Source organism: Mobula hypostoma, chromosome 5, assembly GCF_963921235.1.
Source record: "Mobula hypostoma chromosome 5, sMobHyp1.1, whole genome shotgun sequence".
In the NCBI taxonomy this organism is placed as follows: Eukaryota; Metazoa; Chordata; class Chondrichthyes; order Myliobatiformes; family Myliobatidae; genus Mobula; species Mobula hypostoma.
In genome coordinates, this window is record NC_086101.1 from 37,180,494 (window position 1) to 37,199,510 (window position 19,017).

A 19,017-nucleotide genomic window follows, 5' to 3' on the forward strand; every position below is an offset into this window, starting at 1 on the left:
GTCATCGACATCCTGACTAGTACTCATTCCGTAAACAACGGGGGCAACATGGAGGTGCAGTGGTTAGAGCAGCAGCTCAGCATCGGCGAGGAACCTAGTTCAATCCTGACCTTGGGCACTGTCTGCGTGGAGTTTGCATGGTGTCCCTGTGACTGTGTTGGCTTTGCCTGAGCACTCCCGTTTCTGCCCAGAGGTTGGCGGGTTACTGGCTGCTGAAAATTGTCCCCAGTGGAGGTAAATGGCAAAAAGAGTTGTTGGGGCACGAGAGAGTGAATAAATTGTGGGGCTACAGGGAACAAGGGGGGGTCTAAAAGTATGGCTGGGTCAGGAGCCTCAGTGGAGGGTGTAGCCTTCTGTAGTGTAATGAGCACATTGATATATATCTGGTAATTATAGCATTGTTCACTATTCCTCTTTTGCGCTACTTTTAAAAAATTTTGTAACTTGTCATTCGATATGCCTGCACTTACTGCTGCCATAAAAACAAATTTCCCGACTTGTGTCAGTGATAATAGCCCTGATTCTGACTCTACTGTTTGTGGGAGCTTGCTGTGCACAAATTGGTTGCTGTGTTTCCTGCATTACGACAGTGACTCCTACTTATTATGCCATCTGAACTTCCTGAGGATGTGGAAGAAATAAGAACCTTTCATCGGCAACAGTCAATATTACTCAACAGTCTGGAATTGTTCTTTCTGCATTATCTGATTTTGAAAAGAATTGATTAGAACTCAACTGTAAGGGGTGTTCCCACTGGGCAGTGCTGCCTTTGCTAATTAAGTAGCAGAGCATTAAACCTGTTGAACAAACATCTCCTTTTCAATCATTCTGTTGTTAAGCTCCATTTCATACGTAGGTTCTGTGGTAGGCTTGCTGGAATTTGACCTGGTATGTGTCCCCTCTGACAATTCACCAGAAGGTTGTGACCAGGACGTGCCCACCATCCTAAACAGTAACGCATTCAAAGGGTCTAATTATGTGCATGTCTTTTTAAAATTAAAATGTTCACTGTTCATTCACAAGCTGTGCCAAGTCTGCTGGTGAACCGGAGGCTGTCTTGAACCACTGCTCCTGTCCTTTGTGTTGGAGATACTCACTGCTCTGGGGAGAAGTTCTGGAGAGGGTGACTGGAAGTGCAGATCTATCCAGCTTCACTGGCACTTTCATGGAGACTTGAGGGACTGCAGGTGCTGGAAATCTGGAATCAAAAAAGTTCACGAACTTCCTTGAGAGGTTGAAGAAATTGACATGTTTCTGTCTCCCCTGACCAATTTTTTATTGATGCACCATAGTAAGCATTCTGACAGGAAGCATCACAGCTTGGTATGGCAACTGCTTTGCCCATTACAGCAAGAAACTGTAGAACGTTCTGAACACAGCTCAGCACATCATGAAATCCAGCCTCCCCTCAATGGACACTGTCTACACTTCCCACTGCCTCAGTCGAGCAACCAGCATAATCATAGGCACCACCGACCCAGGACTATCTCTCCTCCACTGGGCACAAGTACAGCTTCTACCCTGATGTTATCAGACTATTAAATAGTTCCCTAATATGATAAGCTAGACTCTTGACCTCACAATCTACCTCGTTATGATCTTGCACTTTATTGTTTACCTGCACTGCCAATTCTCTGTAGTTATATTTTATTCTGCATTACTGTTTTTTATCCTCAGAGCACTGTTTAATCTATGAGCAGTACACAAGACAGGTGTCTCGGTACTTATCACAATAAACCAATTCCAGTACCAAACACTGGAGGGTGAGTGGGTCAGGTAGTATCTATGGAGAGAAACGGACAGTCAGTGATTCAGGTCACCTCCAAGAGGACCACCGCCTTGTTCTAGCATTTAGAGACTTGTGTGCCTCACTGACCCGAGAGCTATTTTGGCTGGAGCCAGGCCTTGTGCTTTGATTTTTGGTAGGGTCACCCATACCAAACAGGTTAAACGGTAGAGGCCAGACTAACAGTGGTTCGGCAGGTTCGGAGGTTCAGCTGAGGGCTAACAACTCTGACTGGTCAAAAGTAAATTGTTATGGAAACTGCAATGAAGATAACCTTGATTGCTGCCCTGGATGCCAGTGGTATAACAGGCAGTAATTAACTAACTTTAGGGCAACACACTTCATCTGGACTGCAAGTGGTCCAGGAACTAGTGTCCTTTATTTCAAGCAGTGATGTTGCATTTGAAATCCACTTGGTATTGAAGGCTGTTCCTTGGAAACGTTTTTCTGTGCTACTTCCGTGGAGATGTGTGCCCCTCCTGGTTTGTTACTGTAAAGGTGCACGTCCTTCCCTTAGTGGGAGTGAGATGGATTGCTGTGATCTTCAGCATTTAATTGGCTGGGTATAGCACCACACCAGTGTGAAGGGTTACAGCCTGAAATGTAGACTGTCATTTCCCTCTGTAGATGCTGCCTTACCTGCTGAGTTCCTCCAGCATTTTGTGAGACATTTTCGTACTTGGGTTCACAGCCAATGAGATGGGACTGGACTCCACTTCCTACTGGATAATTCCCCTCATAGCCCCATTCCTGCATCTGATTTTCTTTTCCAAAGTCATTGAACAAAAATTTCCAAAGCAAACACAATGATTTTGCTGATAACTATGCACTGGGGATAATCCAGGTCCTGGGAATTCTGGGGTAGGCCAATTAAAGCAAGTGTTTATTACACGGCTTTGATGGAGTTGTTGATAGTGTGGTGATCACTCTGCTATCTTGATAGTCATGAAGACATAGAGCACCGAAACTGTTTGATTAAGTTCAAAGTAAATGTGATATCAATGTACATGTATATTGCCCTCCATTATGAGAAACATAGAAAACCTACAGCACAATACAGGCCCTTCGGCCCACAGTGCTGTGCCAAACATGTACTTCCTTTAGAAATTGCCTAGGGTTACCCGTAGCCTTCTATTTTTCTAAGCTCCATGTACCTATCCAGGAGTGTCTTAAAAAGACCCTATCGTACCCACCTCCACTACCGTCACCGGCAGCCCATTCCACGCACTCACCACTCTGCATTTAAAAAAAAACAACTTGCCCTTGACATCTCCTCTGTACTTACTTCCAAGCACCTTAAAACTGTGCCTTTTTGTGTTTGTCATTTCAGCCCTGGGAAAAAGCCTCTGACTATCCACACGATCAGATTCATCTTCTTTCAGACATTTGCAGGGGGAAAAAGTAGAATTTTATGAAAAACTACACATAAACAGATGAAGACTGACAAACAACCAATGTGTGAAAGAAGACAAACTGTGAAAATGAAATCACAAACGCAAGAAAATTGCAGGTGCAGGAAATCCAAAGCAACAGACACAAAATGCTGGAGGAACTCAGCAGCTGTGCAGCATCTATGGAAAAGAGTAAGCACTCAACGTTTCGGGTTGAGGCCCTTCGGCAGGTCTCTTTTCGTCAGGTAGATGCTGCCTGGCCTGCTGAGTTTCTCCAGCATTTTGTGTGTGGGGAAAGAAATACAGATAACGTGAGCCTTTAGATTGTAGAATTAGCGATGAATGAAGATATCTACTCCAGTACAGGAGGCTGATGGTTATAGGTAACAATGGTTCCCGAATCTGGTGATGTGGGACCTAATGCTTCTGTACCTCCTGCCTGATGGTAGTAACGAGAAGAGGGGATGGACTAGGTGGTGGGGTGGGGGTTCTTTGATGAGGGATGCTGCTTTTTCTTGTGGCAGCTCTCCATTGAAATGTACTCAGTGGTGGGAGAGCTTTCCCTAGAATACATTGGGCTGCATCCACCGCTTTCTGTAGCCTTTTCCATTCCAGGGCACAGCAGGCTGATATGCAGCCAGTTAGGATACTCTACACTGTGTATCTACAGAAGTTTCTCAGTTTTTGCTGACATGCCAAATCCATGCAAACTTCTAAGGAAGTGGAGGTGCTGTTGTGCTGCCTTTGTGACGGTACTTGTGAGCAGGTCCCAGGACACAGCCTCTGATAATTTTATGTATAGGGTTTATCCACGTTCATTAAGGGTGTGTTTTTACATAGTTTTGTCCTTGGGTCACCTCAGCAGCGAATTGTGACCAGTCCATGCGCATTGAGATCCCTCAAACAGCGGTGTGGTAACCAAAAGGTTGAGGGGTTAATGGTGGTCAACACACGGTGAAGACACTCTCTCCTTTTGCTCAGGGTCGCGTTAGGTAATCGGTTAGCCAAGATGACCCATCTCCACCCAAGAGTAGACAGGGCTGCAGTTTCACGTTTCATTCAAAAACGCTCTTCCCTTGTAACTTCCTTCTGGATGATCTCCTGAAATCTGAGCCTTCTGTAGCTTTGTATTATTCCTTTTCCTTTGTACTTTCTGGATGTACTGATGTTTTGAAATGATCTGTATGCATGGCATGCAAAGTAAAGTTTTTCATTGCATCTCAGGTCATGTGACAATAACGAACCAGTAGCCACTCAGAATGAAATCTGGCCTTTGCAGCAAAGACTTTCAACACATGGTCTTCCAGAGTTTCTTACTGTGCCTGTGTTTTTAATGCAGATTACGGCATTGGAATAAACTTCTGTTTCCTCTTCTCTGCACTGAACTGAGGCTGTGGCCTGCAATTTGAATCGGCTGTGGATTCACTCTCATGAATTTCAGTTCTGAATGCTATTTGTTTACTTTTATTGTTTGTGTGATCTGTTTTTTCTCTCTCTCTGCCTGTTGGGTGTTCGACAGTCTTTTATTTTAATGGTTCTACTGGGTTTCTTTGTTTTGTGGCTACCTATTGTATACACCCTTTAATAATAAATGTACTTTGACTTTGAAAACATCAAACCTTCTGAGAGCAGGTTCTGTTTTACAAGGATGAGGTATTTCAAAAAGGAAATGCTGTTTGCATTTGGAAGAATGAAAACCCACTGTTCTGTGACGGTACTCCAGTTTATGGTGGAAACCGGTTTGTCCATGCCTATATTTCCACCGGCTGGTGTTGGGGTGTGTAGCTGATGATGGGAGGAAGCCTTGGTGTCCCTATTCATAGCGGCAAATGGTCCGATGTAAGCCTGCCTTCAAAGTCAATGCCTTCTGTTCAGGCCTGTCACCTGAGAACTGGGCACAGACGTTCCGAGTGCAGCACAGAAAGAGGGCTGAGATATAACCCCTGAGGTAATTGACCTTGGCCCCATCTGCTCTGTCAGCTTAGCATTAAAGGTCCAGCAGGCACTGTTTTGAAGAAAGGTAAGGAAATTACCCCTGGAATACTGGCCAAAGTTTATTCTTAATCTGATAGTTATTGCCAATTGTGGGAGTTTGTCGATTGCAAATTGGTTGCTGTATTTCCGACATTACAATGGTGTCCCTGTTTCAAAGTGTTGGAAAGTGCTTTGGGATTTCCATAGAAATATGTGACAGGTGCTATAGTAATGCAGGGCCTTTGAAATAACACTGCGTAAAATCTTGTCCCAAATATTGCAAAAAAAAGTTGGCTGTTCAGCTGATTCTTCCCTACCTCCCCAACCACATGGGAAACAAAGATTTGGGGCTCAAGGAACTTGTGCCCTTTAATTCAAGCTATGATCTTTACATTTGATTAGAACTCACTAAATGGCTGTTCCTTGGCATATTTTTTCTGCTATTTTCCTAGCTGCATGACGGCTTCCGGGAGACGAGTGCCCCTTCTGGCTTGAATGTTTCCTCCTTGAGTGTTACAGGGATGTGATGCTGAAGCTTTATAAGGCCTCGCCTTGAGTATTGCGAACAGTTTTGGGCTCACCTGAGAAAAGGTGTGCTGGCATTGGAGAAGGTTCGGAGGAGGTTCACATGAATGATTCCAGGAAGCAAAGGATTGTCGTACAAGGAAAGTTTGATGACTCTGGGTCTGTACTCGCTGGTATTTAGAAAGATGAGGGGGATCTCATTGAAACTTTTCGAAAGTTGGAAGGCCTAGACAGAATAGATGTGGAAAGGATGTTTCTCCTGGTGGGGGAGTCTAGGACAAGAGGGCACAGCCTCAGGATAGAGGGGCATCCGTTTAAAATTGAGTTGAAGAGAAATTTCTTTAACCAAAGGGTGATAAATCCGTGGAATTTATTACCACAGGCAGCTGTGAAGGCCAGGTCGTTGGGTGTGTTTAAGGTCAAGCTTGATAGGTTTTTGATTGGACACGGCATCAAAGGTTACAGGGAGAAGGCTGGGGATTGGGGCTGAGGAGGGCAAAAAAGGATCAGTCATGATTGAATGGTGGAGCAGACTTGATGGGCCAAATGGCCTAATTCTGCTCCTGTGTCTTATGGTTACCGTAAAGGCGCACGCCCTTCCCTTTGTGGTAACGAGGTGGACTGCTGTGATCTTCAGCATTCGCTTGGCTGGGCATGGCAGCACACCAGTCAGAAGCCTGACAAGTTGTACTAGGCAAACAATCCGAGTATCATAGGGTTACTTTGGAAGGTGCAAAAGACGACAGTGGTCTTGCAGCTACTTAGCATCACAGTGTGGTAATGCATGAGTTTTCTGGCAGTGCACTTCCTGTGGTAAATCTGTCCTTTGGCTTTCGTTTGGTATGTCACAGCAGCAGGGGAGAGAAATATTACAACATTCTCTCAGTCTGAAGGTTGAGTTCAAGTTCCTACTCCAGAGACTTGAGTATAAAAAATCATGGACAATTCTTCCAATGTGAGGAAAGTATGGTGGATCAAGGAAGGTGTGTGTTCAGATTCATTTACATTGAAACGAACAGTGAATATGTGTTTGCTTTAACAACTGCAAATGTCACCACATGTTCCTGGCACCAACATAGCATGCCCACAGCACTCTGCAGAACAACATAGAACACAACAAACAACAAGTCGGCCACAGCAAAAAAAAAGCCTCTTAACTCCCTCCCACCCTCCTAAACACACGGGCAATCCTGCTACCTCATGCCTCCGGGGCTCCATTCTGCAGGCTTCGGCCATCGAGCTTGAAGTCCATTCATGCATTGACCCCCAGACTCTGGGTATCCAGGTCCCCGTGGCTCCTGTTCACATGAACATCTCTGTGTGTGTGTGTGTGTGTGTGTGTGTGTGTGTGTATACACACACATGGTGTGCAAGTCCATGTAGCCGTAGATGGACTCCAGTCCTCGTGAGCCTCCTTGACGTTGAACCGGGACCTCAGTGGATGCAGAACAACTGCCACCTATTAAACAACCCCCTGGGGGCACCTTCCAACCCTCAGAGTTCTGAAATGCAAGCATGTCGCCTTCTGCCCCAGGAGACTGCCTCGGTAGAAAGTTTATGAGAGAGTGCTGCACTGCGGGAGGTGCTGCTAATCAGAGGCTAATTCTACCCAGCAAGTGAATGCAAAAAGCCAAATGGCTTACTGTCAAGAAGGGCAGGGAGCTTCTTCCTGGCAATATTAGAGTTATACAGCATGGAGATAGGCCCTTCAGCTCCACTTGTCCATGCCATAAAGGTGCCCAGCTAATTTAGTTCAATTTGCCAGTGCTTGGCCCATGTCCCTCTTAACCAGGAGTTCCCAACCTGTTTTATGTCATAGACCTATACCATTAAGTAAGGGGTCTGTGGACTCCAGACTAGGAACCTCTGCTCTAAGCTTTCTCTATGTACCTGTCATTGTACCTTTCTAACATCTTTAATATAGCTGCCTCAACTGCTTTCTCTGGCAGTTCATTCCATACGCCCACCATCCTTTGTGGGAAGAAATTGCCTCTGAAGTCCCTTTTTAAATCTTGCCTTTTTCACGTTAAATCTTTGCCTTCTAGATTTTTTTTCCCCTCTTCCATGGGCAGTACTCATCCATCAACTTACTCCCGATAATCCGGTTACTGTCAGTGAGGTTTGTTGCACCTTGTGTCTGTGTGCAGATGGTTTGCCGCATTAAATTGATTAAATTGACTTACTATTGTCGGTATTTTGCATGCCATCCGTACAAAACATTTAACACGTCACTAAATCGAGTTAGTACCAAGGGAAAGCAATAACGGAATGCAGATTGAAATGTTACCGTTGCACAGAAAGTGCTAGAGCCATGATGAGGTGGATTGTGAGGTGAGGAGTCCATTTTGTCGTGCTGGGGAACCACTGAATCTTACAACAATGGTATAGAAGCTGATGAGATTGCTGCTACATGCTTTCAGGTTTTGATGGGCGGGGGGGAGAAGAGAAAAAGTCTCGGTGGGTAGGGTCTTTGATTATGTTAGCTGCTGTCACAGAGTCCCTGGAGGAGAGGCTAGTTTGTGTGATGTGCCAATTTGCAACTCTGCAGTTTGTTATGGTCTCCAACAGAGTCGTACTGTACCATAGGAATGCACCATAGGGACAATGAAGTAAAGAAGGACATGCTAAGATTGGGAAAAGCAATGGTTGTTTAATATCTAATCAAAAACGACTGTCTGGATTTTGGTACTTTTCAGAATGGGTCTTGAACCCTTAACCTTCAGGCTCTGAGGTGGGAGTGCACCCTGTGGAAGCATGGTTAATGTTATTTCACGAGGGGTTAATGATAGGGAGGCATTTCACGCAATCTTCTTTGCTAATCAGAAAGCAACATTTTGCAGGGTCATAAAGAGGCGTGCCTCCTGTTAAGATTACACAAGGCTTTGGTAAATTCTACAGCATGGTAGAAGTGCTATTTTTTTATAAATTTATGCTGAACTGTTGAACTTCATCAAGAACACAAGAGGTTCTGCAGATGCTGGAAATCCACAGCAGCACACAAAATGCTGGAGGAATTCAGCAGGTCGGGCATTATCTGTGGAAGGGAATTAACATTCAACGTTTCAGGCCAAGACCCTTCATCAGAATCTTATCTAGTGTGTGTTTTAGACAAAAAGTTCTGGAGAGAAGCAGTACAGAGCCAGGCCCTTTGGCTCACTGAAGCCACATCAACCACCCATTTCAATTAATCCTATATTATTCCCTTTTTATTCCCATGTTTTCATTGACTCTGTCTCCTCTAACCTCTCACCTTTTCTCTGTGTGTATTCGCCCTATCTGTGCCTTTCACGATTTTGTATACCTCTATAAGGTCACTCTTTTCTCTCCAATGCTCCAAAGGATAAAGTCCTCGTCTATTCAACCCCTCCCAAGCCCTTGATAACTGTCAACATTGTCGTATATTTTCTTTGGCCTCTTTCCAGCTTAACAATATATTTCCTATCACAGGGTAAACAAAACCGTGCTCTACACTTCAAGTGCCGCATCATCAGCATCTTGCGCAACTGCAGCGTAATGTTCAAACTCTGATACTGAAGGCCAGTGTGCCGGGCGCCTTCTTCAGCACCCTATCTGCCTTTGACACAAGTTCCAGGGATCATGTACCATCCCACTCACCACATTATTCTCTCTTTTCCCCCAATTCGTGGACAGAAGATATAAAAGCCTGGAAGTATGTACCACCAGGCTCAAGGACACTTTCCATCCCGCTGTTATTAGACTAATAAGCAATTCCTAGTACAGTAAAGTGGAGTCTTGACCTCTTGCACCTTACTGTCTACCTGCATTGTACTTTCTCTGTGACTAACACTTCATTCTGCACTCTGTTACTGTTTTACCTTGTACTACCTCAGTAGAAAAAACCGTAGAAAAACTACAGCACAGAAACAGGCCTTTTGGCCCTTCTTAGCTGTGCTGAACCATTTTCTGCCTAGTCCCACTGACCTGCACACGGACCATATCCCTCCATACACCTCCCATCCATGTATCTGTCCAATTTATATAGAAAAATGCATGGTTATAGTGAATAGATCTGTATGAATGGCATGCAAGACAAGTTTTTCACTGTACCTCAGTACATATGTGACAATAATAAGCCAATTACTAATTTACTCGTAGGTTCCTCTGCTCTGCCACACTCCCCAGTGCCCAACCATTCAGAATCGGGTTTAATATCACTAGCATCTGTCATGAAATTCCTGTAAATTATGCAGTGTGAATTGTTCGCTGTTATAATTCCTATCCTGGTTTGACTTCCCAAAGTGCAGCACTGGTCCTTTAACCAAACTGAGCTCCATTTGCCATTCCTCTGCCCACATACCCAGCTGAAAATTGCTGGTAATTTTTGATAACCTGCACTGTCTATGATACCATGTCTTGATTCCCCAGGCTTAATTTCCTGTCAAATATTGCTCTTCCCCTCATCCTTCCTTTAAAGATGTATTTTTGACCAAGCATTTTGTTTGGTATACTAATATCTCCCAACGTGATAAAGCATTAAAGTTCAGCCCTGATGAAAGGTCTCGGCCTGAAGCATTGACTGTTCATTTCCCTCCATAGATGCCGGACCTGCTGAGTTCCTCCAGTGTTTTGTGTATGTTGCTCCAGATTTCCAGCATCTGCAGAACCTCCTGTGACTCTGTTAAATTCTGTTTCCTCTGAAGCAACTTCAGATGTGATGCTGCCTTGAAGGAGCTATTTAAAATGCAGGTTGTTGTTGGCCTCGAAAATACAGTTAGCTTCCCAGAGGCTTGGCTCTCTGGTGTCCTTATGAAAAGTCTTGGTCTGAAAGCTCACTTGTACATTTCCCTCCATGGATGCTGCTGACTTGCTGAGTTCCTCCAGCATTTTGTGTGTGTTCCTCAGCTTGGCTTTCTGAATTTTTGACCTGAGAGGATTAAAAACAGTCGCAGCTGATGCTTTGCAGCACCGACACAGAGTTGCAAGCTGGTTGTGTTTCCTTTTGCCCTGCCCCAGTGGGATCTGGAATAAAGAAATGCGGTGTCTTTCGATGAGCAGGGAAAGGAGGGAGGTAGTGTGCATTAACGATGCTGCACAGCCTCTGTAGCGATTGACACTTAGCTGCAATGGAACAGAACCACAGGCGGGAACAGCAGTAACACAACGTCAGATGATGCATTCACTGTGCTTCGGAGACCCAGCCCCTGCTGTGTACACAGATAATTTTATCCTTAATTTGAAGATACTTGTTTTGTCCTTAACTGGTTGAAGAAAGCCCTTGTATTTGGATGTTGGGTGTTTTTTTCCTTCCCCCGTTGAATTTTGGAGGATTCTCTACCTTTTGACAGCCCTGCTCTTTGCTTTTCTGTTTTGAGCTGTGTTGCTGACTCCCAGTGAGGGACGGTTGCTGGGGAGCGCTGTATTTATTGTGAGGAACGTTCCTAGTATCACAGCTTTCATGCTGCCCAGCGAGAGGGCAGGCTTCAGGTGAGGATGGTGAAGGGAACCTTGTCCTGATGAAGTGTGTCGTGGGGCCCACATTTGGCTACTCACTCCAGTGAAATGGGCTGTACTGCCAGCATCCTTCTTCTCGAAGGTTTGAGTGCCATCGTTGAGAAAAACTGTGGTTATATATGTAAGCATCCATCTGGGCAGACATCATTGGAAAATGTGGAGGAGAATGTGGATACAGATGAGGAGCAAATCACTGTCTCTTCAGCTCCGGTAAATCTGGTTTTTCTTTTCCTTATTTATCGTACCAATTTCAGAGAGAACTTAGTTTGTTCTCGGTGATCCCTGTGCACAGAACTGTATTAATGTTACAAACATGAGCCTGCAGAATGTTCTAGCGTGTTTAGATTCGTATTAATCAACTAGTTTACTCGGTATTGGCTCCTTGCTGGAAAATTGGAGTTGGATATTTGTGGCTTGCAAATATTTTTATTATTGTAGAATGATTCAGCAATCATAGGGACTGTTCTGCCTACTGTGCTTGTGCTAGCCCCTTGCCTGAATTATCCAAGTAATTTTGCATTTCCCTGGCTCCCTCCCCATAGCTCTCTATGTGCCTCCTCTCCAAATTCTAAACAAATTCCCATTCACTCTGGAGACAAGAGGTTCTGCAGATGCTGGAAATCTTGAGCAGGATGCAAAATGCTGGAGGAACCCAGCAGGTCAGGCAGCATCTATGGAGGGAAATGAACTGTCAACCTTTTTGGGCTGAGATCCTTCAGCAGGACTGGAAAGGAAGAAAGCAGAAGCCAAAATAAAAATAAGGGTGGGGGGGTGGGTGGGGCAGGAGGAGTATATAAGATAGGTGAGGCCAGGTCAGAGCGAGGGTAGGGCAGATGGTAGAGAGTGATGTGAGAAGCTGGGAGGTGATGAATGGAAAAGGCAAAGAGCTGAAGTGAATGAACCTGATCGGAGTGGACAGTGGACTGTGGAATTAAGGGAAGGAAGTGGGGAATCAGAGGGAGGAAGGTGTGGGTGAATGGTGGGGAAGGGAAGTCGAAGGGTGTTGGAGGGCCACAGGAGTGAGGGAAAACAAAAGGCAGATTCAGTCTTGCAACCACTGCCTCTCCAGCTGCAAATCCACATTTTCTCAGATTCCTGAAGACAGGAGGGCAGGTGAGAAGGCTTTGAGGATATAAAACGTCATTTTTAAAGGCTTTGTGTGTACCGTTATAGGAATACACTTCAGGAATATGCTAAGGTGTGGAGGAAGTACTGGAATAGCCACAGGGATGAGGCACTTCAGTTTGTTTTAGAGACTGAAGTATAGTTTCCTGTTTCTCATCAGATTCTAAAGTGCTGACCACTTTAAATCTCTCCACTGGCTGCTGCAAGTATTTCTTCCTCATTTACTCTGTTAAAACCCTTCCTAATTTCAGATGCTTTTATTGACTGTTCTCTTTACCTTCTGTATTCTAAAGACAACAGCAGCATCTTCTCTGTTCCTTTCCCAGAACTTGAGTCCCTCATTCCCGGAACTGTTGCAATAAATCTCCATCACGTCCTCCTTGTATCCTTCCTCAAGGTAGATACCAGTATCGGATACACTGCTCCAGTTGTGGCCTGAATTGTGGTTCAGTATAACTTCCTGGCTGTTGACCACTATTCCTCTTTTAATAACTCCATAAACCATTCTTTCCATACAACCATACAAGTTGGTTAATTGCAGCTTGAGTTGAGGTGCTTGGGATAATTTCCCTATTGGTCAATTATGCAGAACACTGCAACAAATGACTAAGATGAGTTCTATGCACGTTATTCATGTGGATCTAACCTCCATGCGCTGCAGTTTTCTGGGGAAATTACCCTTCTTTTATTGGAAAGGTTCCTCTAGTAAAGGGGTTCCCAACCTTTTTTATGCCACAGACCTGTACCATTAACTCCCAGGTGGGAGCCCCTCCTCTAGTGTCTGATTCCCCCCCCCCTTCTCTAAATAGGATAGATTTTGTGAATGAACAGTGTTTTAGAATTGCCCTGCAGTTTGCTTGTGGGGCTTTCATTAACGACTGTGACCTTGTCCCTCAGGATGAGTGGCATCTTTGGCTTTTTTAAATTGCTGTCTGTCTGCTTGAGCTGGACCTGGACCAGAGAATGCATCAATGGATTGAATGCAGCCTCTTGAAAGAGAGCCTGATCCAGCATTAGATAAGGAGTCATCTCATTTGATTCAAGTATATTTTTGGCTTGTACATTCAAATAAAAATTAGAGTAAAACATTAGGCACAAATATTTGCCCCAACAGCCTATACTCAAGCTTATCTCCTCTTTTTCCACCGTCCCTTATGCTTCCAGATTCTTAAATCCATCCACAACATCAACCTTTATTTACTGCCTCTTGAGAGAGAATTCCACGTCCTCTTCACCGCCTGGATAAGATTTCTACTTAACTTTTCTGTTGGTGGCCTCTCCCCACAAGTTGAATTCCTCTCTGCATTCATCCTACCAAAACCTTTTGTAGTTTAGAAACCTCCTTGTCAGATGACCACCAAACCAAATCTGCCCGAGGGGTAACCTCACCTTATATAAAGGTTGGTGAAGGTTAATTAATTCAAACTATGAATGGATTTCTTATTTGTCTTAGGTTTGTGCAGTTACCAAGGTGTATTGAAAGTTCTACTATCAGACTTTACCTTGGATAATCTTTCTTCTCCCCACATCCATCAAACAGAAGATACAAAAGCCTGAAACCATGTATCACCAGACTCCACTGTGGTGTTAAAACATTATTGAACGATCCCCTAGTATGATAACACTGGACCTCACAGTGTACCTCATTATGACCTTGCACCTTATTGTCAGCCGGCACTGCACTTCTCTGTAACACTTGATTTTGCATTGTTTTAGCAACAAACACAAAATGCTGGAGGAACACAGTAGGCCGAGCAGCTTTTAAACAGTCGACATTTTGGGCTGAGATCCTTAATCAGGACCCTGTCCTGCTTTGTTCCTCTAGCATTTTGTGTGTGTTGCTTGCATTTCTAACGCCTACAGATTTTCTCGTGTTTGTGATTCTGCATTGTTTTCCCTTGTACTACCTCAATGCACTATGTCATGAAAATATCTGTATGGATGGTATTCAGTACAAGATTTGCACTGTACCTCAGTACATGTGACAAAAATAAACCAGTTTCCCAAAATTTACGAATTTATATCTGAGCTGTTTTAATTCCAGCAGGCAGAAAAAGAACCCAATGAAAATAGGACTGGAAGATGACTTCTATGCAACTTTAAGACCACTGCTGCAGTGTTGAGGGGACTGGGGTTCTGGTTTTACCATGGACAAGTAGCTCTGCTGGGTGGATCTGCCTTGTTTGTGAATCCTTTCACAGTGGAATAAGACCATAAGACAAAGGAGCAGAAGTAGGCCATTCGGCCCATCGTGTCTGCTCCACAATTTTATCATGAGCTGATCCATTCTCCTATTTAGTCCCACTCCCCCGCCTTCTCACCATAACCTTTGATGCCCTGGCTACTCAGATACCTATCCCTGCCTTAAATACACCTAATGACTTGGCCTCCACTGCTGCCCGTGGCAACAAATTCCATAGATTCACCACCCTCTGACTAAAGAAATTTCTTCGCATTTCTGTTCTGAATGGGTGCCCTTCAATCCTTAAGTCATGCCCTCTCGCGCCAGACTCCCCCATCATGGGAAACAACTTTGCCACATCCACTCTGTCCATGCCTTTCAACATTCGAAATGTTTCTATGAGGTCTCGCCTCATTCTTCTAAACTCCAAGGAATACAGTCCAAGAGCAGACAAACGTTCCTCATATGTTAACCCTCTCATTCCCGGAATCATTTTAGTGAATCTTCTCTGTACCCTCTCCAACGTCAGCACATCCTTTCTTAAATAAGGAGACCAAAACTGCCCACAGTACTCCCAAGTGAGGTCTCACCAGCGCCTTATAGAGCCTCAACATCACATCCCTGCTCCTATACTCTATTCCTCTAGAAATGAATGCCAGCATTGCATTCGCCTTCTTCACTACCGACTCAACCTGGAGGTTAACCTTAAGGGTATCCTGTACGAGGACTCCCAAGTCCCATTGCATCTCAGAACATTGAATTCTTTCCCCATTTAAATAATAGTGTGCCTGTTTATTTCTTCTGCCAAAGTGCATAACCATACACTTTCCAACATTGTATTTCATTTGTCACTTCTTTGCCCATTCTTCCAATCTATCCAAGTTTCTCTGCAGACTCTTCATTTCCTCAGCACTACCAGCCCCTCCACCTATCTTCGTATTGTCAACAAACTTAGCCACAAATCCATCTATTCCATAATTCAAATCATTGATGTACCATGTAAAAAGCGGCCCCAACACGGACCCCTGTAGAACAGCACTGGTAACCGGCAGCCAACCAGAATAGGATCCCTATATTCCCACTCGCTGTTTCCTGCCAGTGGGAATAAAGGCTTTGACTTCTCTTGTCAACCACGGTTGCATCCTTTTTCCACTCAAAAATTTCTTCTTTCTCCTCATTTCTTGCACCTTCCTCATTTCTCGCATAAACTCCAGCCACTGCTGCTCTGCTGTCTTTCCCGCCAGTGTCCCTTTCCAGTAAACTTTGGCCAGTTCCTCTCTCACGCCACTGCCAGTGGGAATAGGGGAAAACTGTTGAGTTGCTCAGTGTAATTGGGCAGTTTGATAAGACTGTAGCTAAAAAAAAAATAGGGGGTAATCCTGGAAATGCAAAAAACACCCATCACGATATCCAAAATGAAATTATGGGTATTATGGCAGATATGGTCAGGCGTCAAATAAGTACAGAAGTCAAGGAGGCTGGATGTTTTGCCATCGTGGTGGATGAAAGTAAAGACTTGAGTAAGAAGGAGCAACTATCAGTGGTGGTGCAGTATTTGAATAACCAAACAGTGCTTGAAGAATTCTTGTACTTCACTCCAGCAGAAGGGTTGGACGCAGAGTCACTTCTTAAAAGCATTGAACAGACACTCGCCCAGTGTGTTATTGATAAGAACGCGTGTATAGGTCAGTGTTATGATGAGGCAGCAGTGATGTCCGGGTGCAATAACAGGGTACAAGAGGTTCAGGAAAGAGGTCCTGCAGGCATTATATATACACTGCCATGCTCACATACTTAACCTTGTTTTAGTGGATGTTGTGAGCAATGTACAACAAGTGGGTGAGTTTTTGAAACTGTGCAGCTGCCTTACAACTTCTTTTCTAACTCTGCTGCCCACGATTTTTTCATGAAGAAACAGAAAACTGGAATCAACTGCACAGCCCGTGTTGAAGAAAATGTCAGATATACGCTGGGCGTGGCAGTATACAGCTTTGTGGGCTATAAGGAAATTACTCCCTGCCATTCCAGCTACACTACAGGATATTATGGGTCAACCAAATGCATGGAGGAAAACAGAGGCCAAAGCTGTAAATGGACTGATTGACAAGCAATTTGCTTTACTTCTCACTATTTGAGGATTTATTCCAAGTCACCAAGTTCATGTCAGACCAGCTACAATCTCCCAGTTTGGAGCTTTCATCCGCTGTGGACTTGGCTCAGTCTGCTATCGATGCACTCTCAGCAAAACAGGGACAGGAATCATAGAGTGAAATTCAGGCAAGAGCTTGGGACCTGTGTGTCAAGGCCGGTTTACAGAGCAGACCACATGAAAGGAGTCAGGCCCAGCCACCCCACCACCTACATGATTTTGTTGTTGAGTCCCAAACCGAACACACACCTGTCACATCCTCTGATAACCTTCGCAAGCACTGTTTCTATCCGGTTATAGACAGACTTCTGACTGAAATGAAAAGACGTTTCTCAATTGAGCCTGGGGGTGTTCTGACTGGAGTCTCAGCATTGAGTGCCAAACACAAGCTCTTCCTAGACAAGAATTGTCTTTGGCCAATGGCCCATTACTATGTAGTGACTGAAGTGAACCTGACTGCAGAGCTACATCAGGTTCGGCATCTGCTGGAAACAAAACAAAACCAAGGACAGACAGTGAATGACACAGTGAAACTTCTAGCTCTAATGAGAACCTACCGCGAAGCATTTATAGATTTATACAAAATAATCTGCATATCACTGACTCTATCTGTGACATCTGCCTCATGCAAACGGTGTTTCTCTTGCCTCAGACGCCTCAAAAGCTACCCAAGGAATAGCAGGAATGGTTGAGGCCTACTCATTAGTAATGGGAGGTGGGACAGGAGTGACTCTGACCTTGGGATTAGTCTGAGGAGGGAAACTACAGTCCCATAATCCGTCTGAATTTGCACTGAATAATGAAGCCGCTAATTCCGGAAATCTGGCAGAACAATCAGAGCCAGCAGAGGAAGGCTGGCAAATAATAATCTCTTTGCACGATCCTTTAATTACACATTTGAGTTGTTCATTAACAAGTGTGTGTGTGTGTGTGTGTGTTCATAGGTCACAGTAGATTTGATCATTTACAGGAAGAAGGTATTATATAACTTTTCAGAGTGGGTGACAACAGATCTGTATTTTTACCTCTGTTCCATCATTATATCAGGGAATCTCTACCACTTACTTGTGGCTCAGATAGTTGCAGGACTCTGGAACCGCAGAGGGTGAGAGGAGACCTGATAGAGGTTTATAAGATAATGAGAGGTATGGATAGAGTAAACAGGCCATTATCTTTTTCCCAGGGTCAAAAATGTCTAATACTACAGTTTATGCATTTATGGTGAGAGGGAGTAAGTTAGTCCTGACGAAGGATCTCGGCCCGAAACGTCGACTGTACCTGTTCCTAGAGATGCTTCTGGCCTGCTGCATTCACCAGCAACTTTGATGTGTGTTGCTTGAATTTCCAGCATCTGCAGAATTCCTCATGTTTAAGTTTAAAGGAAATGCGGCAATCTTTTCCCTGTAGAGAGTAGTGTGTGACTGGAAAGTGGTGGTAGAGGCAGGTCTGATGGAGGTGTTTAAGAAGCTCTGAAAGAAACACATAAATGTACACAAACTAGAGAGAGATTGTGTAGGCAGCAGGGATTAGTTAGGTATTTAATTACTAGTATAATTAGTCTGGCACAGCATCATAGGCCGAAGAACCTGTTCCTGTGTTGGACTGTTTTATGCTCTATAGTACAGTGGGATTCACTGTTGTTGTGAGTTCAAGTCCCACTCCAGAGACTTCTGCACAAAAGCTCTGCCAATGAACCACCCACCAGTGTGGTGCAGTTGGAGGTGCTAATTAGTTCAACCAGGCTGTTGCCTGTTCTGTCAGGAAGGTGTGAAAGATTCATTTATCACTTAATCTCTGTCATTTCAATTTAGGAGAAGAAGGAGTAACCTTGGAGAAGTTTATAAAATTATGAGGGGCATCGATAATGTGGATGGTAACAATCATTCCTCCAGGGTTGGGGGGTGGGTGGTGGTCCAGAAGTAGGGGGTTCAGATTTAGGCAAGAGGTGAAAGATATTAAAAGTTCCGGAGGGGCAATGTTTTCCACTCAGGAAATATGGAACGAGCTGCTAGAGGAAGTGGTTGAGGAAGGTGGAATAGTATCATTAAGAGGAAACTGGGACCAGCTAGGTGGACAACATAGTCAGCATGGACTCGTTGGGCTGAAGTACCTGTATCTGTACCACAGTGCTCTGTGACTTGATGACTTATTTGGAGAACTAAAGGGTTACTTATTGTTTCTGTTTATAGGGTCCTCACATTTGCAGTTTGGTGTCCTGACTTCCGGTGAATATATTTAAAATATTTCAAGTGCAGTGGCACTCCCAATTGCTCAGGTTTGATCCTGGTGTCAAGTGCTGTTTGCATGTTCTGTCTGTTTTCTGGTTTCCTTGCACGATCCGACCACATGAATTGGCTGTGGTAAATTTCCCCTTCTATAGGTAGTAGACTAAAGAATCGAAGGTGAATTGTTG

The 19,017-nt window shown here is 44.3% G+C and overlaps 1 protein-coding gene across 6 annotated transcripts in view; it reads left to right on the top strand.

The window, feature by feature from the left end:
• Positions 1–19,017, top strand: part of LOC134346774 (dedicator of cytokinesis protein 9-like) — a 365,134-nt gene that overhangs the window by 71,957 nt on the left and 274,160 nt on the right. The window contains exon 1 of one of the 6 annotated variants that reach the window (XM_063048400.1): positions 10,883–11,358. The exons of 4 other annotated variants lie outside the window; for them this stretch is intronic. In XM_063048400.1, the coding sequence (XP_062904470.1) occupies positions 11,197–11,358 (162 nt within the window). In that variant the 5' untranslated portion in view covers positions 10,883–11,196. Of the gene's footprint in view, positions 1–10,882; positions 11,359–19,017 lie in introns of those variants that run through there. One more of the 6 variants, XM_063048403.1, reaches the window with a different exon arrangement.